General features: G+C 52.6%; 1 protein-coding gene across 8 annotated transcripts; it reads right to left on the reverse strand.

Moving 5' to 3' along the window:
* Positions 1-25,141, reverse strand: MAN2A2 (mannosidase alpha class 2A member 2). 8 transcript variants are annotated; one of them, XM_061394467.1, is made up of 24 exons: positions 24,997-25,141; positions 23,654-23,803; positions 22,856-23,113; positions 22,634-22,778; positions 20,452-20,623; positions 19,469-19,596; positions 19,081-19,254; positions 18,550-18,736; positions 16,256-16,433; positions 15,748-15,950; positions 15,378-15,560; positions 15,091-15,205; positions 14,795-14,862; positions 14,504-14,669; positions 13,779-14,015; positions 13,429-13,551; positions 13,073-13,187; positions 12,713-12,846; positions 12,396-12,537; positions 10,762-10,895; positions 10,378-10,452; positions 8,781-8,975; positions 8,470-8,580; positions 1-7,737 (listed from the first exon to the last, which is right to left on the reverse strand). In XM_061394467.1, exons 2-24 carry the CDS (start codon positions 23,783-23,785, stop codon positions 7,585-7,587), a joined length of 3,528 nt encoding a protein of 1,175 aa, XP_061250451.1. In that variant the 5' UTR covers positions 23,786-23,803; positions 24,997-25,141; the 3' UTR covers positions 1-7,584. The 8 variants fall into 8 exon arrangements, with proteins under 8 accessions (XP_061250451.1, XP_061250450.1, XP_061250452.1 ...); XM_061394466.1 differs by having other exon boundaries at positions 23,654-23,807; XM_061394468.1 differs by having other exon boundaries at positions 24,993-25,141.

Raw genomic sequence — 25,141 nt, forward strand, 5'->3', positions numbered from 1 at the left:
TCAGAGAGGTGAGAAGACCTGTTAATGATTAAACAGAGGAGTAGTGTCAAGATCAAGACCAGAATCCCTCTTTTTGCCACCGTGGGCCTTTTTTAACCAAACAAGATTGACCACAATTTGAGGTTAACTCCAACCACGCTAGGACTTCCCTGGTGGCTCAGTGGTGAAGAGTCTGCCTGTCAAGGCAGGGTACAAGTGTTCGATCCATGGTCCAGGAAGACTCCACAAGGTGTGGTGCAACTACTATCCCCACGCCCTAGGGTCTGCACACTGCAACCACTGAGCTCACACGTTGCAGCTACTGAAGCCTGCGCACGCCTAGAGCCTGTGCTCCGTAAGCCCCCACAATGAGAAGCCTGCACACTACAACGAACAGTAGCCCCTGCTTGCCACAACTAGAGAAAGCCTTCGAGCAGCAACAAACACCCAAGGCAAGCAAAAATAGTCTATAGAAACCAAAGTACAACCATCGACATCAGGAAATTAATGTTAATACATCACTACCTTAAATCTTTGATGATAGAGAGCTTCATGACGTATGCTTACTTTGGCTTTTGCTGGGCTAGGAATGTGTCTGGGGACCTTCCACGCAGTCCAGTGGTTAAGACTCTGTGCTCTCATTGCCAAGCGCCTGGGTTGAATGCCTGGTTGGGGAACTAAAAATCCCATAAGCCTTGCAGCATAGCCAAAACAAAAAACAATTTTACTTCTAGCCTGGAATTAGGTCAACAGAGATTCCTGGCCCCTCCAAGGATCTGTCCTTAACTGGACTCCATTTCTCTGGATCTGCATGGCCTCATCTTCTGTTCATGGCTGTAGCTGTTCTCTCCATTCTTAGTCAAAGAAGATTGCCTTTTGAGTATGACTATGCTTTTACATTTTTAATATTTAGCAATCTGAGGCACTAGTTGAGGGGGCAGCAGGACAAGTGTCTACTCATTCAGTTTGAATGCACATCCCCAGGCATTCTGACAAAGGAAACCTGTCTTTCCTCCATCAGTGAGCCTCTCAGGCCTCCATGCTGAATGCTATTGCTTCCATCTTCAACCCTGTCGTGTTCCAAATGCCAAGGAAGCCTCATTCCTACCCCCACATAGGCTTCCTGTGCCTCGTTGTTGTTCAGTCGCTTAGTCTCAGATGCCTTTGCAACCCCACGGACTGCAGCGTGCCAGGCTTCCCTGTCCTTCACCATCTCCTGGAGCTTGCTCAAACTCATGTCCATTGAGCTGGTGATGCCATCCATCTCCTCCTCTGTCGTCCCCTTCTCCTCCTCCTCTCAATCTTTCCCAGCATCAGGGTCTTTTTCAATGAGTAAGCTTTTTGCATGAGGTGGCGAAAGTATTGGAGCTTCAGCTTCAACATCAATCCAATGAATATTCAGGATTGATTTCCTTTAGGATTGACTGGTTTTATCTCCTTGCAGTCCAAGGGACTCTCAAGAATCTTCTCCAACACCACTGTTGAAAAGCATCAATTCTTTGGCGCTCAGCCTTCTTTATGGTCCAACTCTCACATTCGTACATGACTACTGAAAAAACCATAGCTTTAAGTATATGAACCTTGGTTGGCCAAGTAATGTCTCTGCTTTTTAATATGCTGTCTAGGTTTGTCATAGCTTTTCTTCCAAAGAGCACCTTTTAATTTCATGACTGCAGTCACCATCCACAGTGATATTGGAGCCCAGGAAAATAAAGTCTGTCACTGTTTCCTGTGCCTACTCTACCTAATTTCAGAGTTCTTTCAGTTCAAGTTTGTTCTCCACTAGCAAGGTCTAAATCAGGAGCCAAAAATGGATGGACACTCTTTGCAGAATCACTTGGTCCTGGCAACTGTTACGATCAATTTCCCTCTGACCCTAAGTAAAATTGAGGCTTGGTGTGAAGAAGGATCTAGTCTGTCCTCTATCATGTTTTTTTTCCTGTGAGAATTGCTCCTTGCAGTGTTTGTTCTTTGTACACATTTTTTTGTTAGGGAAAAGCAAAAATTTAGTTCAAAGATCTCTTTGGGATGGGAAGCCTCATTCCTACCACTCACACTATGATTTCCTTCCTGAGTGCATGGGCATCATTAGTTAAACACGGTGACAGACAGTGTGGTATGCAGGTGAATTTCAGGGTAAGGATGTCACTCTCTCCACACAGGTTAAACTCATCCCCTAGGCAAGCCGAATCAGAGTGCAGTGTGGCCTGCCCACCCTGTGCAGGAGGGACCCAGTAAGTCAGCTGTTCTCGTCATGGTTCCAGCTGGCCACATTAGTCCTCCTTTCTTCCTGGAAACAGAATGGTTCTCCATGGGTAGAGAGTTAGAGAGGAATAGAATCCTATCCATTCCCGGTGATTGAAGTTGTTTCTCTCATGTCCTGGCTCTGTTTTTTTTTTTTTTAATGTGTTTTATTTAACTGAAAATAGATTCGTGTAACAGCCTGGCATTGATATTGTATACTGGAAAGAACACTGAATTGGCTCTGCCACTGGCATGGGGGAGTTCATGTAACTTCTGTGGGGCTCAGCTTATTTGTAAAATGAGAGGGTTGGACTAAATGAGCTCTACATGCCTTTCTGGGACATCATACATGTTTGTAATTGAAGAGAAATCCCGTATTCCTTAACAGAGGATCCTGCATTGAAAGCAGGCTCATGGGTAAATGGTATCTGCCCCCGGGGCTCTGTTTCCTCCCAAATTCTCCCTTACTCCTAAGGTCCCTGGTTAATTTTTAAAAAAATAAAACACTGAGAAATATTAATTAGAAGTTAAACATTAGGTTATCAAACTATATTGACACAATGATCTCCAAGTTCTTTCCAATTCCAGAGTATGATTTATGGGTTAATGCCCTTACATTCATAATTCCAGGCACTGATCTTTTTTCCTGTCGTGCTACATGGCACACAGGATCTTGGCTCCCTGACCAGGGATCAAACCTGGACCCCTTGCAGTGGAAGCACAAGTTTTAACCACTGGACCACCAGCAAAGTCCAGGTATTAATCTAACCTAGGAAAGAGACCAACTCTTAATCCCATGGTTTCTAACAAGGCTGTTGTATTCTGAACATCACATTTTATAAACTGGATTACTTACATACATATTTTAACTATTTCTGAACTGGAAATGTGCATTCTACTACAAAGGGCAAAAGAGGCATCATTTTTTTCTACCACATACCATAAAGGGAAATCTGTCAGAACAAAGATGGTACAATTATGAGTCCATACAGCGGTAATACTTTAAACAAATGGGATCAAAGTATGTGTAAAATTTAGTATCCTTTAAGAAATGGAAGCTGAAAAGCATATTAAAAAAATTTCAATCAAGCACAAGTAATCCACCTTCCTGAACTGCAAACACTTCCTCAAGTATACATTAGGGATCTGGTTCTGGTTTTGATGTAACCCTCAGAATTGTGAGGCCTCAGGGCCAGAGCTCCATGGGAAAGGGTTACTGCTAGCCTTAAAAGAGCAGGCCCTTTTTCAAGTTATAAGTGCAGCAGACTCACCTGGGAGCTTGTTGTAAGTGTGGATTCTTTGGTCCCTCCTCCCAGAGATTGGTTCAACAGGCTGTGCCAAGGAATCTGTTTCTCCTCCTGTGCACTGAGGGAGGGTTTTGTTTCTTGTTCGTGTCACAAGTCAGTCTCAGGGACCCGTGGCTCTGCTGTAGAGATGCCCCTCCAGTGTGCCGGCTGAAGGAGCAGCCCCGCCAGCACAGGCCGGGCAGCTGGATTTTCAACAAGTAATTCTGGGGATTGTGGACCACACCTTGAGCAACGCTGCCTTATGGGGTTCTAAGAGGCCAGCATGTAGGAATGAACACTTCAGTCCCTGGCAGATGAATAACCTCTTTGCATATCTAATACCTCCAAAGAGAATAGCCTTTATTTTACTAATTTCCTAGGGGGTTCACAGGTTCTCCCTTAAAACCGGATTACAAGTTATACTAGTAAATGACACCAGCTATAATGTAATTGCTTAGCATCCTTAATGAACATGATTGTAGCTCATATTTACTGAGCACTTCCCTGGTGACTCAGACAGTAAAGTGTCTGCCTACAATGCAGGAGACCCAGGTTCAATCCCTTGGTTGGGAAAATCTCCTGGAGAAGGAAATGGCACCCCACTCCAGTACTCTTGCCTGGAAAATCCCATGGATGGAGGAGCCTGGTGGGCCACAGTCCATGGGGTCGCAAAGAGTTGGACACGACTGAGCGACTTCACTGTATTAAATGTACCAGGCACTCTGCTCAGCACTTCATTCTTTGTGTGACACAGAATGTGTCACATTCTCTGATAATCTTCATTCTTTCACTGTGACACAGGATGCCACGTGGCCTGGCCGGGCAGCAATGACCCTGGGTGACCCAGAAAAACTCAGCTGGTCACTGCTTAGTAGGCCCCATGACTTGCTCTAAGGAGCTCAAAGCAAGTTATTCTCCCGAAGTGATCGTACACACCAAGTTTTGAAGTGCTGCAAATATTTTCTCCCAGTCATTTGTGTTTTAACTTGGTGGTTTCCATCATAAACAAACTTTACACGTATTTTTGGTGGTAAAATCTGTTTATCTTTTCCCTTATTATAGCTTTCAAGTTTTCTGTTCAGAAAAGACCTTTCCACACTGGAATATAAAAATATCCTATATTTTCCTCAGTAATTCTGGAGTTCAATTTTTTGTTTTTTCCCTCTGGTGCTACTTTTTGTGTAAACTGTGAGGTAGAGAGCTCCTGTTTTAACAGATAGGCAGTTATTGTAGTCTGTATTAAATAACCCATCTTTTTTTCCCCACTTAAAATACTCCTCTATCCTGTACTGAGTCCCTTACACCTGGGTCTGATGCTGGGCTCTCCCTTTGGTTCCAGCGGTCTGATCCTACCCCAGAGCCCCCCGGGGAAATCTAGTGCCTTTTACCCAGCACCACTGCCCCAGCCACCCTCTGATCATTCAGAATTTTTAGTAGTCTCACACATTTACTCTTCCAAATGAATGCTGTTGTCGTTCAGTCGCTAAGTCATATCCGACTCTTTGCGACCCCATGGACTGCAGCATGTCAGCTTCCCTGTCCTTCACCATCTCCCAGAGCTTGCTCAAACTCATGTCCATTGAGTCAGTGATACCAGTCAACCATCTCAACCTCTGTCATCCCCTTCTCCTGCCTTCAATCTTTCCTAGCATTAGGGTCTTTTCCAATGAATCAGCTCTTTGCATCAGGTGGCCAAAGTATTGGAGCTTCAGCATCAGTCCTTCCAAAGAATATTCAAGGTTTGATTTCCTTTAGGATTGACTGGTTTGATCTCCCTGCTGTCCAAGGAACTCTCAAGAGTTTTCTCCAATATCACAGTTCAAAAGCATCAATTCTTCAGTGCTTAGCCTTCTTTATGGTCCAACTCTCACAATTCATAAATGACTGCTGGAAAAACCATAGCTTTGACTATACAGACCTTTGTCAGCAAAGTAATATCTCTGCTTTTTAATACGCTGACTAGGTTTGTCATAGCTTTTCTTTCCAAGAAGCAAGCATCTTTTAATTTCATGGCTGCAGTCACCATCCACAGTGATTTTGGAGCCCAAGAAAATAAAGTCTGTCACTGTTTGCATTGTTTCCCCATCTATTTCCCATGAAGCAATGGGGCTGGATGCCATGATCTTAGTTTTTTGAATGCTGAGTTTTAAGCCAGCTTTTTCACTCTCCTCTTTCACCTTTGTCAAGAGGCTCTTTAGTTCCTCTTCCCTTTCTGCCATAAGGGTGGTGTCATCTGCATATCTGAGGTTACTGACATTTCTCCCAGAAATCTTGATTCCAGCTTGTGCTCCATCCAGCCCGGCATTTTGCATGATGTATTCTGTATATAAGTTAAATAAGCAGGGACAATATATACCCATTTTTAAACCAGTCCATTGTTCCATGTCTGGTTCTAACTGTTGTTTCTTGACCTTCATACAGGTTTCTTAGGAGGCAGGTAAGGTGGTCTGGTATTCCCATCTCTTTAAGAATTTTCCACAGTTTGTTGTGATCCACGCAGTCAAAGGTTTTAGTGTAGTCAATGAAGCAGATGTTTTTCTGGAATTCTCTTGCTTTTTCTATGATCCAACAGATGTTGACAATTTTGGAACCTGTCAAATTCCAAAAAGTATCTAAGCTCACTGGAATGCATCGAATTTATGGGATGATCTGCAGAAAACCAGAATCTTTACAGAAATGTAACGTGCGTCGTTTGAGTCGACATACAGAATGCTCTATTAAGGCCTTGAGCTGATCCTCTCGGATTGTACTGGACGGCTACTTTGGACCTTTTGCTCACCGCTCCTATCTGCCACACTGCAGGGGTTAGTAGTGCCAGAACATGGCTAAGGAACTGTATGGCCTTGGCGAATCTCTGACTTCACTGGGAATGTCTGTGGTGGTTGGGTCTTTAGAATGCCACTGACTGTGGGTTTCAGATGGAGACACCCTTTATCTAGGTTAGGATGTTTCTTCCTAATCTTTAACTTACTAAGAGTTTAACAAGGGATGGATTTTAAATTTTACCAAATATTGTTTAATAAGGGATAGATTTTAAATTTTACCAAATATTGTTTCAGCATCTGTAGAGACTATCATAAATTTTTCTCTAATAATCGAAGCTGCAATGAAAGCTGACAAGCAGCCACGGTGCTTCCTAATTTAGTCTATGTCTTCCTAGTTCCCCGCAAAGACTTCTGTAGAAGGATGTGATGGAGAAGCTTCAGGCCTGCAAGGATGATGTTGAAAGCCTTCTCAAGTTGGAAGCTTCACTTTCTTTCCAGGGAAAGGAAATGTGCTGGATCAAACGCCCCTGTGATAGGAAGTGGCTCCTGGGGAGAGTGGTAGACAGCATGCAGGAACCAAAGAGGAGTCAAGCGGAGTGGCCCCTCCCTCACCCCACAAATCAACACGCAGACCAAGTGCCCAGTCTGAGATGGGGGTTTTGGTACCTGAAGTGTCTTATGCCCTGCAGCCATGACAGTCATGAGTCCTTCCTGCCACACGGCAGCCCCTGGCCAGGGTGTGCGGCTCAGGGAGCACTTCAGAAAGGAGCCGTCACACAAACAGCCATTCCTTCTACTCCTCCACCCGACGGCTACCCCTTGGTCCCCAGCCCCTCCTCCTGGTGTCGCTCCGCTCCTGCTCGTCACATCAGGACATGTGTCCTTACACAACTACGGGACTCCCCTAGAGTCAGCTGCTGGCCACCGTGAGCCTGATGCCAGACTCTGGCCCACTCAGCCTCCCCTGCTTCTCTTCCATCCCATTTGGGGGAGAAGGTGGGTGCCTGAGCCGGTGCCCCGTGAAGTGGACACACACCCCCCCAAAGCAGAGGCCGGCACTGGCCCCTCTGAGCAAGGGCCTTCACCGCTGCATTTCAGCGGCGCTGCCCTACCTATCCACCCAACACTGGGCCTGCGGGCTGCCCCCCTGCACAGAAGCAACAATAAAGGGAAAATGAGGGCAGAGCCCAGTCTGTCGTGGTTCTGAGAGGTAGATCGGGACAGGATACCGGGTGTGGCTTGTCCAACCCGATCTCATGTGAGGAGGTCAGTCTCCATGGATGAAATTTCCCTTCAGGCCACAAGGAGACCTAGCCCAAGCGGAGGCGAAAGGTGGTGATCTCCATGGGCTCCACGTAGACGTCAGTGCTATTGGAGGGCGAGGCCAGAGGGTACAGCAAGGTCAAGGAGGTTGGCTGCAGGAAAACCACGTCCAGGCCGTGGAAGAGGCTGCCCAGGGCCACCTGTGGGGAGGGAGAAGGCGCAGGGCAGTGCTGGGAGCTGACCCGCCACGTGCTGCTGCTCTCCCTCTGCGTGACCTGTGTGACCCTCACTTCAGCATGGGCCCCTCCACACACAGCAAGTGCCTACACGTGCACTCAGTCTGCGGAACCCTGGAACCCCTGTGGACCTCAGGGTGGGAACTGCTGCACTGAGCTGTGTGGTCTCTGACGACAAGGACTTTATCTTTTCTTTTTCTTCCCATACCATGCGAGGCTTTGCAGGATCTTAGTTTCCCAACCAGGGGTTGAACCTGGCCCACAGGAGGGAAAGTGCTGAGACCTAACTACTGGACTGCCAGGGGAATCCCAGCAGGGACCATGTCTTGATTTACCTCTCAGTCACTGGCACCAGCATGCAGATGCATTGATCAGTGCTAGTCTTTGCTGGCTTAAACAATGACTAGAGTACGATGGCTTTTGGTTTTTAACTCCTGGTGTTTCTGTTTGCTGAACGCAGGTTCATACACATGCAACCAAAGCTGTCTACCTGGACACCTCGTCTGGAACTGCCCCTGCCAGGCCTCAGAGGCTTTGAAAACACGTCACCAGCTTCTCCCCCTTCTCTCCATGAAGTCCCAGCGTTAACCCTGCCCACTTCCCCACTAGCTGCCTGCCTCAACGAGCTCTCTGCCCGTTGTGCCTGGTGCTGTTTCCCTGCCCTCTGCTCCCTTCCCACACCAGGGCCCTGCTCACCTTGCCTTGGCTGGTGGTGCAGTTGAAACCCAAGTTCTTGGCCTCAAGGCCACAGTCAAAACCCTTGCGGTGTAAGAGGAGCGCGGTTTCTGCCGAGGGCAAGCCATCCTCCTGGTGACAGACACACGGGGCAGTGCATGTGTGTGCGCATGTGTGTGGGTGTGGGGGCATGGGTGTGGGGGTGGGGAGGGGTCTCTGCAGGGCTCACAGGTGGGGCAGCACCTCTGCCAGGAAGGCAGGGTTGGATGGAGAGGAGTCTGGATGAGAGGCAAGGTCCACTCAGAAGATCCAGCGCTGAACCGGACACTCACCTCGGCCTGGAGCGTCCGCAGGTTGAGCAGGTGGAAGTCACAGGGCAGTGAGGAGGCCAGAGGGTGAAAAGAGCGCAGAGCGGGGCCAGGGGCCTGCCTCCTGGCCACGGGCAGGGCGAGCACAGGGGTGTTCAGGTACATGGAGGTCAGGTGGCTGAGGAGGGACGGGAAGCTTGCAGAGGCGGCCTCGCGGACCTGCAGGACGGGCCAAGGTCTGGCTGAGGACGCGGCACCGGGGGAGGGGAAGGATGCTCCTTTGCAGAGAGCGTCCCTGACGTGTCTGGGTACATGGGGTGCCTGACTCCAGAACCCTTCAAGCACAGTCGCTTCCTGCCTCACGCAGCTTAGGACGCGTGACCTCACTAGGCCACCGCACCTCTAACTCTGGGGGCTTTTTGCTTCCTCATGCTCCCATCAGCAATGTCTCCTACCATGGAGATTCTCAGAGTAGAGAGGAGAAGGGAAGACAGACAGATGGACACTTCACCATGGAGGCTGGGCCTCTGATGAAGAAAGCCTCTGGGGCGACCCCAGTTTCAAGCTCCACCCACCCTGATGCTTGAACCCAGCGGTCCCCACTCCTTGGTCAGCTGACGGGGACGTCACACTCACAGGCCTGAGCTCAGCTTTCTAAATTCATGTTCTTAGCGTCTCTTTCCTGTTGTCCAAATCTCACCCTTCCCTCAGACACGACCTCCACTACCCCTCGGCAGGGCCCTCACAGCCACCTCCAGGTTCCTCCCTCCCAGGGCTCAGTTTAAGCCAACGACACTGCTTCCTGCGTCAACAGCCTCGAAGCAGCCACCCTGAAGACCCACCCGGGCCCCCACTGCGGGAGTGATACGCCTCGAGCAGAGTCCGAATAGCATTCCTTCAGCTCAGGTGCCTACTGGCCTCCAGGAGGAAGTCCAAAGCCTTCACCAGGCACTCCAGGCCTGTTTTGTCTGCCCCAAACCACCCTCCATGGCAGCCCACACTGGCCACTAGAACTTTTTGCAGTCATGGAAATATGCTACATCTGCACTAGCACAGCAGGTACCCCTTGGAATATGACTAGTCTGAATGAAGAACTGAACCTGCTATTATATTTGGTTTTGAATACATTTAAATGGCCGCACATGGCTAGTCGCTGTCACACCGGACAGGTGGCTCTGATCCAACTGAGTGAATTCACAGCTCTTACCCTTCACATTCTTTCTTGCCTCCCACCCTGTGCCTTGGTTCAAATGTGTAGGGTGGACCCCCCACTCATCAGAGATGCTCATGGATGACACCTCCTCCAGGAAGCTGTCCTGGATTCCACTATGTTCTCTCATTCCTCAGGACCCGGGGACATACCCATTTTCTACTTTTAATATGCACACACACAGCTCATCCCCCACCCCTACTCACGAGTCAATTCCTAGAGTGCAGAGTCAGTATTGTATGCATTTGCTGCCCTCTCAGCCCTCACAGCACAGCGAGAGCCCAGCAGCTATTTGACGAGTGAGTGACCAAGCCCCAGATGGGGGATTGGGCAGCAGGCTCTGCCACCAGGGATTCCAACTCCAGCTACACATCACTAAGGCTAGTGTGACACCGCATCACTGGCCCTTACCTCTCGGTTCCTGTTCCTGCTGCTGTGAAAGATCAAGCCCCTAAACATGGCTGCCAGTTTGGAGAAAAAGCCAGGCTGGTGGGGGCAAAGAAAGCCGTGAGATGATTGGGGCAGCAACAAAGAGGGGAAGAGGACACAGGGGCGGGTGGGAAGGTGAGAGATGAGCACGAGGAGGCACAGACGACAGGGAGCTATGGAGAGGGAGGTGCCAGGCTGCGTGAGATGGAGCAGCAGAGCGTCAGACTCACTTCCTGCCGACCCGGGATCAGACCCTACTCTGGCTACATCTGCGTGCCTCGAGGAGGCTCCCAGGCTGGGGCTGGAACCCAGAGCCACCCACGGGCCTAGCCTGACCTGGGTCCCAGGGGGAGGCCCAGAACTCACCTCCCTGCCTGGGGTTCGCCGTTCTAACAGGAGGCGGAAGTGGTTGCAGGTTCTCTTGTTGTCCTTGAGCCCTTGGCCGAGGCCCCGGTTGTCGTCCTGCATCAGTCTCCGGTCCAAGATCACCTCTAGCTGGCCTAGGGGAGTTCACTGTGAGCCCCCAGCCTACCTCCCTCGACCCCAAGCAGATGCCAGCCTCTGGAAGCAGCCCACCCAAGGCCCAAGGAGAAAGCCTGGCTGGAAGGCGAGTCATTCAGGGAACAAAGCAGCCAAGAAACTGGGAGCTGGAAGGGGCCGAGGGAAGGGCTGTGACCCTGGCGGCTCGCTGCCCGTGTGTGTTCCGTGGCTCAGGAGTGGGGCCAGTCTGGGTGCCCAGGCAAGGACCCGTCTCTGGGCTGCCTACATACAACAAAGTAAGCAGCAACCACAAAACCCTATCAACCGCCAGGGGAAGCTGCTGCAGAGACCCTGCCCCAGGCCAGGCTTTGTCAGGTTGGGCAGATTTTGTTGTGACTAGAATACATGCTTCCCACCGTGGTTCTACGCAGGACAGACCCAACTCTGTCCACCACATCCGTCAAAGGAGGGAGCGAGAGGACAGTCAAACAGCAGGTGATCGACCACCTCTCCTTTCCTTTAAAAATATGCCTGGGGGAAGGGCTCAAAGCGTACGTATGTGGGAACGAGGATTTTTTTCCAGCACCTTTTTTTTCAAGACTCTCTTGAGGGGAGCCCATACAGAGCTCTACTTGTCCTCCGGTATCCCCTTCCTAACTTATGTGCCTCCTTGGTTTTTACCCTGAGCAACCACAGAAAGACACCCCCAATCCTAAAACAGATCCCTTGCATGTAAAACCGCCACTGTGAGCGCACAGTTTTCCAAAAGGGCAGGGGCACTGAGGCGGGACACTCGGCTGAGTGAGGAGTCTTACAACCCGGGTGACCGTGGGCAAAGGGGCAGCAGCAGCACAGGCCTTCCAGCAGGGCGCCAGGTCCCCACCGTGCTCGCCGCAGGCCCCGCAGAGCCTGGATCGGGCATCCCTGGCTCAGCCCCCTTGGCTCAGCCCTGCCAAACGTTCCAGCCCAAAGGTGGCCAGCCTGACGGCCTTGGAAGGCCCCAAGTGCCGACTGTTCGCTTCACCCCAGGACACAGGAGCCGCCTGCGCTGCCCGGGTTGCCGGCTCCAGGTCGGTCCTCTCAGTCCTCCTTCTGATTCTCGAGACCACCCTTCTCTCTTTTTGGTCATTGTCTTTTAATGACGGCTAGCAGAAAGACAGGACACATTCTTCTCTTCTGCTGAATAATTCATCCTAACCCTGAAGACACTGTTCCGGCTGTACCTACCCTGGCCCTCCCAGGAGAAGGCGCACACCCACTTCAGCTGACGATCCCCCTCAGTGCCTGCTGCTTCTGGAGGGGATCCAACAGGCCACCCCCTCCCGTCACCCCAACAGCTGCCGGCAGCGGGGAGAGGGGGCGACAGCAGGCAACTGCCTTCCTGTCATCCCCCACTGGGCCTGTGGCTGACTGGGAGAGGGAGAGGCCCACGAGGGGACAGGCCTCGGGGGCAGGGACGGGCTTCTCAAGCTTGCCCTCTGCACCTCTCCCACCACACACACAGCGCCTGCTCCACTCACCATCGTGGAGGCTGGAGACGCCCAGGGCCTGGGCCGTGTGCAGCGTGAGGCGGTTCTGGGCGTCCTGGAGGTAGGCCATGACAGGCATGGGGTAGAAGTTGGCCTGCAGGGGCAGCTTCTTCAGATACCGTCGGGGCTGCACCTGCGGGCAAGGCCAGCCGATCAGGGGCGTTCTGGCCCCCTTTGGGCCCCCACCATGCTCGGATTCCTCCTTCTCTATCAGAGCAGATCGCCCGCCAGGGCCTGTGATGCAGCCATTAAACACTGTCAAGCTCTGTGCTCCGCGGGGTCTCTGGGCCCCAGGCCTGAGGTGTCACCTGAAAGCCGTTGAGGTCCGTGAAGAAGATGCCCTGGCTGTTGATGTCCGTGCGAATGCGCAGGGCCAGCTCCTTGTTGACGTAGTCGCGGATGTCCACCAAGGACGACACATCCAGGGACAGCCCCTCCACCCCTGGGTGCAGGACAGAGAGAGAGGCTGAGAGGAGTGAGCCACAGCCAGAGAGGGTGCCCCAGGCGAGTCCCAGCACTTGCGGCCAAGCTCTACTCCAAGAAAGCTAAACAACGTGCTTTCTGGGGACAAATGTGCGAACAGACACAGAGAGCGGGCAGGAGCAAGAGCGCGTCACAGCCCGTGGAGCCACACCTTCCTCCCCATGCTCCCCGTCTGTGGGGCTCACCCGGCAGGTTATACAGCCGGACCACCTGGTGAATGTGCTCGTAGCAGGCAACCACCTCTGAGAAGAAAGGGCCTTCTGTGACGCGCAGCACGGGTGGGTCCCTGGGGACGTAGGGCTGAGGAAAGAGCAGGGGGCAGCTGAATCCCCGGCACGAGAGCAAAACAGGGAGGAGCCGGCCGGCGTCAAGCAGCAGGACTTGTGGCCAGCAGGCTCTGGGCTGAGACCCCGGCCGAGCCAGGCCCGAGCCCCGGGTGGCGCTCCTCGGACCCCCGCCCCCATGGGGGCAGTGGGTGAGGTGCCCTGGCTCGTGAAGCCCCCCAGGGCCCCCTGGGGTTTGTGGGGTGTCCTCAGGGTACCTTGGCCTCGCCGTCAGGCAGAAAGAGGTAGGCTCCACTCTTATCTTTGGACGAGCGGGTGCCATAGACGAGGAACTCCATGTCCACCCGCTGTTCCTGCTCCTCATCCACCCTTCGGACACTCTGCCAAGAAACACAGCCCTGACCCCTGGCCCCACACCAGCACATCAGGCCTGCCCCCTGGGAGGGCACGGACGAACCTCCCCAAGGAGCCCAGCGCTGCTTCCCTGTGCTGTTGGCTCGGGGCTGGCACTGCCCCCTCCCAGGTCCACCGCCAGCCAGGTGGCAGTGCTCACGGGCCGGAGGCAGCTCGCGTGACCCGCTCCAGCGCCCAGCCCCTGGCCCTTTACCTTGAGGAGCCCGGTAAGGCCTGAGAACCAGACCTGCATGTAGCGGTTGCTGAGGGCGAAGTCACTGGTGCCCGAGTCAATGACACGGAGAGGGAATGCCTCATTCCTGCTGACAGACAGCGGCCGCCCGTGTAGGTAGACGCGCACGGAGGAGGGCAGCGTGCGGGGCCCGTCCAGGCCCTGCTGCAGCTGCAGCACGCCAAGACCCAGCGCTGGCAGGCGGACAGGCACAGATACCTGTGGGCACGGGAGGGCTGATGGCCTCGGACACGGGACTGAGGTTCTGGCCTAAGAGCCCAAGCAAATCCTGCACCCACTGCGGGGGCCTTTGTCACCTCTCAAAGGGCAGGTGAGGCGACTTGCACCTCATCAAGACTTTCATGAGTCTCCAATGATACTCGGAAAATCACAAAATGGTAACCACACGTAAGATTTCAAGAAAAATCTGCTGAATGAATGAATAATGGGACAACGTAACTGTGTCCTTCCTACTGTCACACTACAGCAAACGTCACCTTCCTTTCAAGGACAGACCCAAACCCCAGGAGTGACCAAACTCCAGGCAACTCCTCTCCTCAAGACGCCAGCCCCCAACATGGGGAGTAAGAAGGCTGCGAGCAGGAAGTTGGGAAGCCAGTGTTAAGAGACAGCCTGAGGCCCCGGGGAGAGGCCGAGGATCAGCAGAGAGGGCTGTGGCGGGGCCCCACATGCCGAGCCCCCCTCACCTGATAGACGTCAGGGACCATGTCAGTGGCAGAGCTCCAGTGCGCGCTGACCTGCACGGCCAGGGGCTGACCCTCCTCCGAAAGCACACGCACCCGGGGTGAGCTCACCAGCAGGGACACCACGCTGAGCCGCTCCTGCTCCAATGGGTTGAACAGCACCACATACCTGTGAGCAGAAGGCAGGCTCACCCAGGAGGCCCCTGCTCTGGGGAAACAGGAGCAGGAACACGGCCAGGCCAGGAATCCCTCAGAGTGCGGCGGCAGCTGGGAGGGGTGGAGAGCCAGGCTCACCTGGGTGAAGATTCCAGCTGGATCACTGTGCGCTCTGGAAGGGCGTCGTGATTTAAGCGGGTGTCATCCTGGAATTAAGTCAGGGGGAGGGGAGAACCATCGCATGGCTCAACCTGACTCAGAGACTTGCCTCCCCAGGCCCCAACCTGTCCTGATGGGGACCAGCGGCTGTGCTGGGCAGGGATCCTTCACCCCAGGACAGGGAGGGAAAAGAAGAGCCAGGCCCTTGCACCACAGCTCTCGGCCCAGGCCGCACACCAGAGGTCCCCTCGGGCAGACGCAGGAGCGTGGCTCACCATCTGCAGGAAGGGCACCTCTGGGTCAAAGTGGTAGGTCTTCTTGTCCCCCAGCACCAGGTAGTGAGCTGCATTCATGATGACCTGCTTCAGGCTGACAAGGGAGCGCAGAAGCCTGGGAGGATGGGCAGGAGAGGGACCAGGGGAGAGGTGACCACCGAGAGACTGTCCCCCAGCCAGCAGGGTGAGCCCCCAGCAGGCCAGCCCACGGACCACCCGGTGCATCCTCATATTGGGGATGGTGGGCAGCGGCACAGAGTGGATGGGGAAGAGGAGGGGACTCCCACCTGACCCCATAGTCCACCACAACGGCCTCCTTGGCCGTGCCTGTGATGGCGTCGTGGTGCTGGAAGAGCCCCAGTGTGCGCCGAGCGTCCGTCAGAAGGGCGAAGTTCGAGAGCGGGAACTGGCTGGCCAGTCCAGCGCGGCGGGCGTGAGCCACAGCCAGGCTGTACAGGATCTCTGCGCCCCTGCCCAGACAGACAAGTTGGCCTCATGCCACACAGCTCGCCTGGGCCCACCCTCGCTCTGCAAGCCCCACGCCTCTTCCTTCCTCCCCTTCTCTGTGTCCTGGTCTCCATGCCCTTCGCGTCCCTGCTCAGCCAATCCAGCCCCTCCTTGAACCCTTCTCCCTCCAGCCTGGAAGCGGCGTCTCACCGCAGGTGTGCTTCCAGGACGCGGTCCAGGTTCTTGTAGAAAGGCCGTGAAGTGTAATAGCCTGTCCAGTAGTGGTCCTCCCGGTCCGCGTAGGAGAAGAAATCCCCGCTCAGCACAGGGAAACCTGGAGGCCGGGCCCCCGGCTCCACCCCTGTCCTCTTGTATAGAGCGTCAAAATAGTCGGAGAGGGTGCCAAACTGGGCCTGTGGGGACCCCAAAACCCCCTTCCATCAGCTCCAGAGTCTATTGGGAATTCTGGCTCCCCGTGCCACAGCTGGGGGTGAGGGGGAGCAATCTGGTCTATGCAGAGGGCAGTCCCTGGACCTGGCCTGGACCTCACAGAAGCTGGGGAGCCTGGGAAAGAATTGTGACAAAAAAGGAAAAACACACCCAAGAATTGCGAATGTGCCCCTGCTCTGGAGTGGTATTGGGGAGCAGGAGACCTCACAGGAAGGGCTGGGCTGCAGCCCCGCCAAGGCCCCCTCCCCAGCTCAGTGTCCCTTCACACCTGCACATGGAGGTCAGGCTTGCTGTTGAGGAAGTCGAAGAGCCGCTGGTAGTTGAAGAACTGGGCGTCCCACTCCTGGGGCTTGTCGTAGCGGAAGTCATCGCCCAGCGGCACCAGGAGCACATTGCTCCGGAAGAGCCGGGACTTCTTCCTGTACTGGTCCAGGAGCAGGCCTGCCCTGCAGGTGGGGAGGGGAACCGGCTCATGCGGAGCCTCACCCGGATCCTGAGGGAAGCCAGCCCGAGAGGCGGCCGCCCGAGAGGCGCCCCCTCATACACCCGTCACGGACTCACTCGGCTCGTGGGTGGGAAACCCAGCCCCAGGGAGCCTGGGGTTCTCTGGGCAACTAGAGAGTTCTTCCAGAGGCAGGGCTTCAGTTCCCTGGCTCCAGTTCTGCCCTGGACGCTGCACAGAACAAGTCAATTCTCCATGCCCATGTCGGTCCTTCAGACAATCAAGATGTGCGAGGGTTCCCCTGGGCTTCCTCATCAGGCTCTGCAGTCCCTGCTCTTCCATCCCCACTCTTTCATCTCTCTAGTTCCTACAGAGCAGCTGGGAATCCACTCACCAGCAGGTCTCTGAGTAGCCCATCATCCAGGAACCCGGAGTGCAGGGCCCAGCACTGACCACGCACGTCCAGGGGAAGGCAGGCCACACTCCCGGTATGGCCAGAGTGGCCGTGTGTTCACACAGGCGTGTTTGGCAGCCCCCACGCTCACCCCACCGTGCTGACGTTAGGGATCATGTTTTCTGTGCATGTGGCCCAGCAGCAGCCCCCACGCTCACCCCACCGTGCTGACGTTAGGGATCATGTTTTCTGTGCATGTGGCCCAGCAAGACCTTTTCTCATCCTGAACTTTCCTATCCTGTTTACGGACGCTAAGGGTAGAACCTTACAGTTATATCTAATGTTAACAGAAGTCTTATCTGGTTGGATTCAGCCCACATTTCAACCTCTTGAGATCTTCTGGGATCTGACACTCCAGATTTACTTTGTCACCAGTCAGTGATGCAGCACAGCCCCAGAGTGAAGAGCCCAGACCCGGGGGCCGGATGACACCAACGCCAGCTGTGCAACCTCGGGCAACTCACTGAACCTCTCCTGGGCCTCAGTTTCCATCAAATGAGGAAACTGCCTATCATCAGTGCCCACTATCACAGTACTGTGAGATTTAAAATGAACTGAATTGATATTTGTTAAACACTTAGAACAGTGCCTGGCACATAGTAGTAACTATATATAAACGTGTCATTTTCTTTCTCATCCCAATCACTAATATAATCAATAGCAAAACAGCCCTGTTGCATTAACACCGCTCTTTTTAGACAAGTCTGGTGAGTGGCATGTCACGGGTGTCACACTTCAACCAGCCACTAATGTACTTGGTCCAGTTTGTTCTTTGCCATCTTGTTCTCAAGGAAGGACTCCTCAAATACCACCTTCCCCTAATTTATCAGCCCTGTAAGCCTGTTAAAGGAGAAAATGAGGCTATCTCCCATGACTTGCTCTGTAAACCTTGCCTAGCCTTAGATCACAGCTGCTGCTCCAAGAAAAAGTGTGCCTTAAAAGCCCAAGGGTTTTACTTGGAAGCAGCATTTAGATTTTTGGATTCTAGAAACAAAAGACTACTTTCTTTTGCTTTTGGTCACATGTTTCACCTCTTGGACATCATGGAAACTGGAGTGTTGCAACACAAAAACCAGTTCAACTGGTTACATTCTTAAGGCCAGTCCAGTTCTGGCTGAATCATTGTTTAGCTCTCTCTTAACCCACCTTTTCCTAGGGAAGCCATTTCAGCAACATTTTTAGGGGTCCCCAAGGATTTTCTCAAAGGGGTCTGTTTTCTGTGGGGCAGGACAGAATGTGCATCTGAATGAGATTCCAGGTGCACAGAGCCTGAGGAACCTGGCTGACTTCAAGCCAAGGCAGGAGGCCTGAGCTTAACGAAGGCACAGCAGGCTGAAGGTTGGAAGGCGCTGCACTAATCTGAGAATCATTTGCCTCTGAGGCAGTCCACTGGCTCCAGCATTAGTTTATGAGGACACTGGAAAACACGCTCATTTGGGAAAATAAAACCCTTCTGGAAAAGGTGGTACCTTACAGCCACTCTGGTTTTTCAGGAAAAAGTACTAAAAGAATTGTCACTGCAAGGGCTGTGGGCCTGAATTCACCAACAGACCCTGCCCCCATTTTATGAATGTGGAACCTGAAGCCTGCCTTGCAGCACAGCCCAGACATGTCTGCACAGGGAGAACGGCACCACCACACCCAGTCCAGGGCAGGGAGCAAGTACCTCTCGGCCACATTGGCCTCCGTGATAGCCCGGGGCGGCACCTTCCAAGGGCAGCTGATCCGCCCACCAGGCAAGCGCTTGAAATCGAACTGGCAGCAGATCTTTGGATCCGGGCCACACGTATGGGGGACATCGTAGCTGTAGAAAGGCATCATGTGGCAGAAGATGTCTGTGCTGGCGTCCGAGTCTACAGAAGACACGCCAAAGAGTCAGGTCGTGGAGCTGGGCTCAGGGAAGCCGGCGGGGGAGGTAACTACTCCAGCTAAAGGCAGGAAGTACACTCAAGGCTGCGAGGATATGCTGGCCAGGGTCAGGACCAAGGAGGGCAGGGGAGCCCACGGCTCCTCCGGGGGACAGATAGGCTCCACAGCGGCCAGAGATATCAATGCAATCCCCTACCTAACCTGAAGGCGAGCACTTCTGATGGTCTACACCAGTGCTCTGAAGGACTGGTGGGTCTTATTTCTCAAACCCCTGCCCTTCCCCTGGGAGAACTACCACTGCGACCCCCTCTACCCTACCTGGCCTTACCCCAGGTCTGCCTCCACATGAACTCCAGGCTGTGGCTGGCGGCAAAGTGCTTCTTGATGGCGTAGTGTACCCTCTGAATGAGCATGCTGGTCAGGTTGGCACGGCGCAGCAGGTAAGGCATGGTGGGGCTGTATCCAAAGGGGTCCACCGCCCAGCCTGAGCGCGGGGTTGCACCTGGGCAGGGGCACAGAAGTCAGAGGCCTGAACGCCCCAGGGCCTGGCCACTGGGTCCTCGGCCCCACAGCCCCTCCTGCCATCGCCCTGCAACCATGCTGGTGCAATCAGCCTTGAAAGGAAGCACCCTCTGCCCACCCCAGGCCTTAGAGCCCCACTGCTGTCCTCTGGCCCAGTGACAGGGGCAGACTCCGGCTCCTGAGCCCGGACTCACCCAGGTTCTTCTCCAGCCACTGGTGGCCCTCGATGAGCTGGTCAATCAACGCAAAATAATGGGAGTTGGCCTCATCCGGCATCACCCAGCCTCCTGTTGCAATCTCCAGCTGCCCATTTCCCACCAGCCTGGAGTTAAGAGCACACACTCAGCCTAGGGAAGAGACCCTCTGCTCAGTCCTGCCAACCAAGGAGGGGACCTGTGTGCACTGGGCTCCCTGAGCCAGCTTACCTGAACCCAGGACCAACCACGAGAATAGACATGTGCCCTCCTTTCCCTCCAGCCAACCTCCAGCCAACCTCCAGCCATTCTGGCTCTGTTCATCCCTGGACTCGGTCTGCATTTCCAGGGCCAGGCCCTCCATTTTCTCTCCCCTGTGCTCACACTACTGTGACTTTTCCTAATACTCAGTTCAGTTCAGTTCAGTCGCTCAGTCGTGTCTGACTCTTTGCGACCCCATGAATTGCAGCACGTCAGGTCTCCCTGTCCATCACCAACTCTCAGAGTTCACCCAAACTCACGTCCATTGAGCCGGTAATGCCATCCAGCCGTCTCATCCTCTGTCATCCCCTTCTCCTCCTGCCCCCAATCCCTCCCAGCATCAGTCTTTTCCAATGAGTCAATTCTTTGCATGAGGTGGCCAAATTACTGGAGTTTCAGCTTTAAAATCATTCCTTCCAAAGAACACCCAGGACCAACCTCCTTTAGAATGGACTGGTTGGATCTCCTTGCAGTCCGAGGGACTCTCAAGAGTCTTCTCCAACACCACAGTTCAAAAGCATCAATTCTTCGGCGCTCAGCTTTCTTCCTAATACTAGTGACCCTGAAATCCATTCCTGCCACCTTGTCCCTGACCCCTCTACCACCACACCTCATCTCTGCTGTCTCCTCTTGCCTCTCCCTGGCACCCACAGCTCCAGAAAAGGACTTCACACCCATCCTAGGACCCAGAGGGCCCTCCTGCCTCCCCAGTGGGCACTGGCCTTCGGACTGCTGCTCTCTTTTGGGCACTGATGTTGTCCCACCACTTGGCGAAGAAGGAGACTTCTGCCCAGATGAAGCGCCGCCGGGGGTCCTCCTGCAGCTTAGACACCATGTTGTTGAGGATGTGCTGGGTCTGTTCTGTGTAGTACTTGTCAAAGGTCTTGAGCCAGCCTGGGGGAGCCAACAAAGGGTCCCCTGAGGATGCCACCATCTTCTCCAACTGTCCCTCCCTTACCTTTGCCACCAGAAGGCCCACCCAAGCCAAAGCAACCTTGAGAAAGAAAAATGGGACTGGAGCAATCAGGTCCCCTGACTTCAGACTACACTACAAAGCTACCGTAATCAAAACAGTATGGTATGAGCACAAACCCAGAAATCAACAGAGTAGGATAGAAAGCCCACAGATAAACCCACACGCCTACGGTCACCTAACCTATGACAAAGGGGGTAAGAATATACAATGGAGACTAGACAGTCTCTTCAGTAAGTGGTGCTGGGAAAAGTGGACAGCTACATGTAAAAGAATGAAATCAGAACATTACCTAACGCCATATACAAAACAAACTCAAAACGGATTAAAGATCTAAACCTAAGACCAGATACTATATACAACTTTTAGAGGAAAATGTAGGCAGAACACTCCCTGACATAAATCACATCTTTTTTGATCCACCTCTTAGAGTAATGAAAATAAAAGCAAAACAAAAATAAGCAAATGGGGCCTAATTAAACTTAAAGCCTTCTGCACAGTAAAGGAAACTATACACAAAACAAAAAGACACCAACAGAAGAAAATATTTGCAAATAAATCAACCAACAAGGGATTAATCTCCAAAATAAACAACTCATGCAGCTCAGTATCAAAAAAATAAACAACCCAATAAAAAAAGGGGCAGAAAATCTAAATAGACATTTCTCCAAAGATATACAGACAGCCAAAAAGCATGTGAAAAAATACTCAACACTATTAACTAGTAAAGAAATGCAAATAAAAACTACAATGAGGTTATCACCTCACACCAGTCAGAATTCCCATCATCAAAAAGTCTACAAATGCTAGACAGGGTGTGGAGAAAAGGGAGCCCTTCTACACTGCTGGTGGAAATGTAAACTCATACAACCATTATGGAGAACAGTATGGAGGTTCCTTAAAAAAACCTAAATATAGGTTGTATGATTCAGCAATCCCACTCCTGAGCATATACTTGGAGAAAACCAGAATTCGAAAAGATACATACACCCCAGTGTTCACTGCAGCACTGTTTACATTAACCAAGACATGGACGCAACCTAAATGCCCATCAACAGAGGAGTGCATAAAGAGGATGTGGTGTATACAAACAATGGAATATTACTCAGCCATAAGACAGGAATGGAAGAAATACCATTTGCGGCAACTTGGATGGACCCAGAGATCATGATACTGAGTGAAGTTAAGTCAGACTGAGAAAAACAAGTATCATATGATACTGCTTATATATGGAATCTAAAAAAAATGGTACAAATGAATTTATTTAGAAAACAGACCCACAGGCATATAAAACAAACTTACGATTACCAGAAGAAAGAGGGAAGAGGAATAAATTGGGAGACTGGGATTGACATAAACACACTACTATATACATAAAATAGATAGCTAACTAGGACCTACTGTATAGCATAGGGAATGCAATACTCTGAAATGACCTATAAAAGAAAAGAATCTATGAAAGAGTATACATATGTATAAATGATTCACTTTGCGGTACCCCTGAAACTAACAGAACATTGTAAATCAACTGTATTCCAATTAAAAAAAGAAAATAAACAGGGCTTCTCTGGTGTCTCAGTGGTAAAGAATCTGCCTGCCAATGCAGGAGAGATGGGTTCGCTCTCTGGTCCAGGATGATCCCACATGCCTCGGGACAACTAAGCCCATGCACCACAGCTACTGAGCCTGCGCTCTAGAGCCCGGGAGGGCAACTACTGAGCCCAAATGCCCTAGAGCCTCCTGTGCCCTGCAACAAGAGAAGCCACCACCACGAGAAGCCCTCACACCACAACTGGACGGTAGCCCACACTTGCCACACCTAGAGAAAAGCTCACCTGGCAACCAAGACCCAGCGCAGCCACACAAATACATTTAAAAAAAGACAGAAAGCTCTCTCCTTGGCTCCTGGGGTGCACTGGGCACTCACTCACCTGGGTCGTTGTGAGAGTGGGGGACCACGAACACCTGCAGGTCCTCGGAGTCCCAGTCGTGCGGGCTGTAGGAAATGTCGAAGCCTTGCTTCCACACGCCACCATCCACGTTGTCAAATGGCAACTCCTCTGATATAGTCAGCATCTGCCAGGCAGGAGGAGAGCAGCTCAGTGCCCTGGCCACGGCCACCGGGGGTCCCTGCCGGCTCTGACTCTTCTTACCTGCAGCTCTGGCTTCGGGCCACGGCCCCCCAAAGCAAACTGGCAGTCTTGAGGGGAGATGGAGAAGAAGCTGGGCCGGGGCTCTGGTGGCACCACCCAGGAGCCGTTGGCCACATAGTAGGGCAGCAGGGCAGGTGGGCCCTCCACGTTGGCCGTCAGCTCCAGCACAGAGTCTTTGATGTGGCTGATGATCTCATGGTTCTCCTCCAACAGCTGTTCCAGCTGTTCAATGCGGTTCTGTAGCACAGATATCTGACTCTGCCCCCAAAAAAGCAGAAAGCAGTCACCCCCAGCTCCCTATGTCACAAGGAGGATCACTGCATGCGGCTCACCACCTGAAGCCTGACTATGATCCTTCCTTCCCAAATCGAAGGCAGGACCAGGAGCCTAAAGGGCCAGAAGGTAACGGGTGTGGTTTGAATCACTACTGAGGGCTGCAGCCCACTTGGGCTGGGAGTATCCTCACTCTCTAGCTTATGGATGGCAAGGATTTCACCTCCCATGCCTATTCTTGACAATCATGTTGCCTACCTGGAGCACCATTTGCTGACAAGGACTGCACCGGGGCTTAGTGGGAGGGAAAGCTGCAATCCACGAGCAATGTCTGCCAATTCAGGTGGACAGAGCAGCAGTACCCAGGGCCATTTTTTCCTCTCTCCTTTCTTTTTTGCCATCATTGCCTACAGCTTTCTAGAAAATCTGCCTGTTGACCTGGGCTGCCATGACTCTCCAGCTGGAGCAATAACCTGATCCTGGATAATTTATGCAGGCAGAAGTTAGCAGCCAGGACTGACTCACCCGGGGGAAGTTCCCACCGTTCTGGTGTCGAGCAGGATCATGTTGTACTCGGTCCAACATGAGGTAGAGCGAGAAGACAGCCACGCAGAAGATAGCAGCCCCACATACTGTCACCTGCTTTTTCAGCTTCATACTGGCCTCCACACACACCTGGCTGGAGGGACAGCAGATGTAGCTCCGGCAAGCAAAAATCCCGTGGTGGTCTTTCCACCAAATGTCCCAATGAGTTCCTGCTCCCGCGGGACACCAATTTGCCTGACTCCAAAGAAACAAAAGCTTCTCGTGCTCTGTGACAACCTGGCAGGGTGGCATGGGGAGGCAGCTGGAAGGGAGGTTCAAGAGGGAGGTGACATATGTATACTTTGGCTAACTCCTGTTGATTCACTGACTGAACGGACACGAGTTTGAGCAAACTCCTGGAAACAGTGAAGGACAGGGAAGCCTGCCCTGCTGCAGTCCACAGGGTCGCAAAGAGTCAGACACAACTTAGAGACTGAGCAATTCCTGTTATGACAGAAATCAACAAGACTCTAAAACAATTATCCTTCAATTAAAAAATTGTTTAAATATGGGAGATATACATTTAAAAAAAGAAAAGAAAACTTCTAAGCACGGAATCCTAACACTGGCTATGGACCCAACCTGGATTGTATGCTCCTGGCTGAGACACAGAAAGCACTAGTAAGACTAAGCACATTTGAGGGCAGTCCTGCCTGGTCATGGTAGCAGCTCTGTCCCTAGGGTGGACGTGACACTCTCTCCCACGTGGATGCCATTAAAAAACAACCGGATCACAAAACTTTCCAGCTGTGACTCCTGAGCTACCCATACGACTTCTTGTTATAACCAGCCGCCCACAGAGCTTGCCTACAAGAAAGACACAGCCAGTGAAAGGAGGCAGGTGTCCAGGCTCCCTGGCCATGAGTCTCTAATTTCAGAGGAATAAACTGGTATCTATTTTGATTTAAAGGATACAGCCAAAGCTCCAAGAGACTAACAAGAAAGCCTTTCTCCCTGCCTGCTTGGATCAGACTGGTACTCACCAAAAACACTTCCTGGCACAGTTCCTCTTATTCAGGAATACAGAATGAATTAAAAAAAAAAAACAAAAAAAAAAACCAGCAGCAGCCACGGCTTATGTTTCTTACAAAGTCCTCTCTCTGTTCTAATTCCCACAGTGGGCAACTTTCAGCCTCTGCTTACAGACCATTTAGGGTCTGTAAGCCCGCAGTGATGGATGTCGAAGATCCCCTGGGTGGGGAGACGCCAGGCACAGCTGCGGGGCTGTGGGGGCAACTTAAGAGTATCAGCGCCCTCCACCACCGCCCGTGGCCCGCACTTGCCTGCGGGGCTGAGAGAGACCTCTAGCCGCCTAGCCGCCGGGCAAGCGGGGGCGGGAGCGGCCGCTCCAGAGCCTTCTTCCAACCCTGGGGCTGAGACGCTCTGTCGCCTCGGCAGCGTTGTGCCCTACTTAGCACGATCTGATTC

Source organism: Bos javanicus, chromosome 21 (genome assembly GCF_032452875.1).
Source record: "Bos javanicus breed banteng chromosome 21, ARS-OSU_banteng_1.0, whole genome shotgun sequence".
Lineage (NCBI taxonomy): Eukaryota > Metazoa > Chordata > Mammalia > Artiodactyla > Bovidae > Bos > Bos javanicus.

What these genes read in the sequence shown, in the direction of transcription:
- MAN2A2 (XM_061394461.1), bottom strand. Translation starts at nt 23,965, where the DNA reads ATGCCACCCTGCCAGGTTGTCACAGAGCACGAGAAGCTTTTGTTTCTT. An exon ending in ACGGTGGGAACTTCCCCCGG is followed by an intron (nt 23,114 to 23,653) that starts GTGAGTCAGTCC and finishes TTTTGGGGGCAG; the next exon opens with AGTCAGATATCTGTGCTACA. An exon ending in AGCCTGACCTCCATGTGCAG is followed by an intron (nt 15,951 to 16,255) that starts GTGTGAAGGGAC and finishes GGGTCCCCACAG; the next exon opens with GCCCAGTTTGGCACCCTCTC.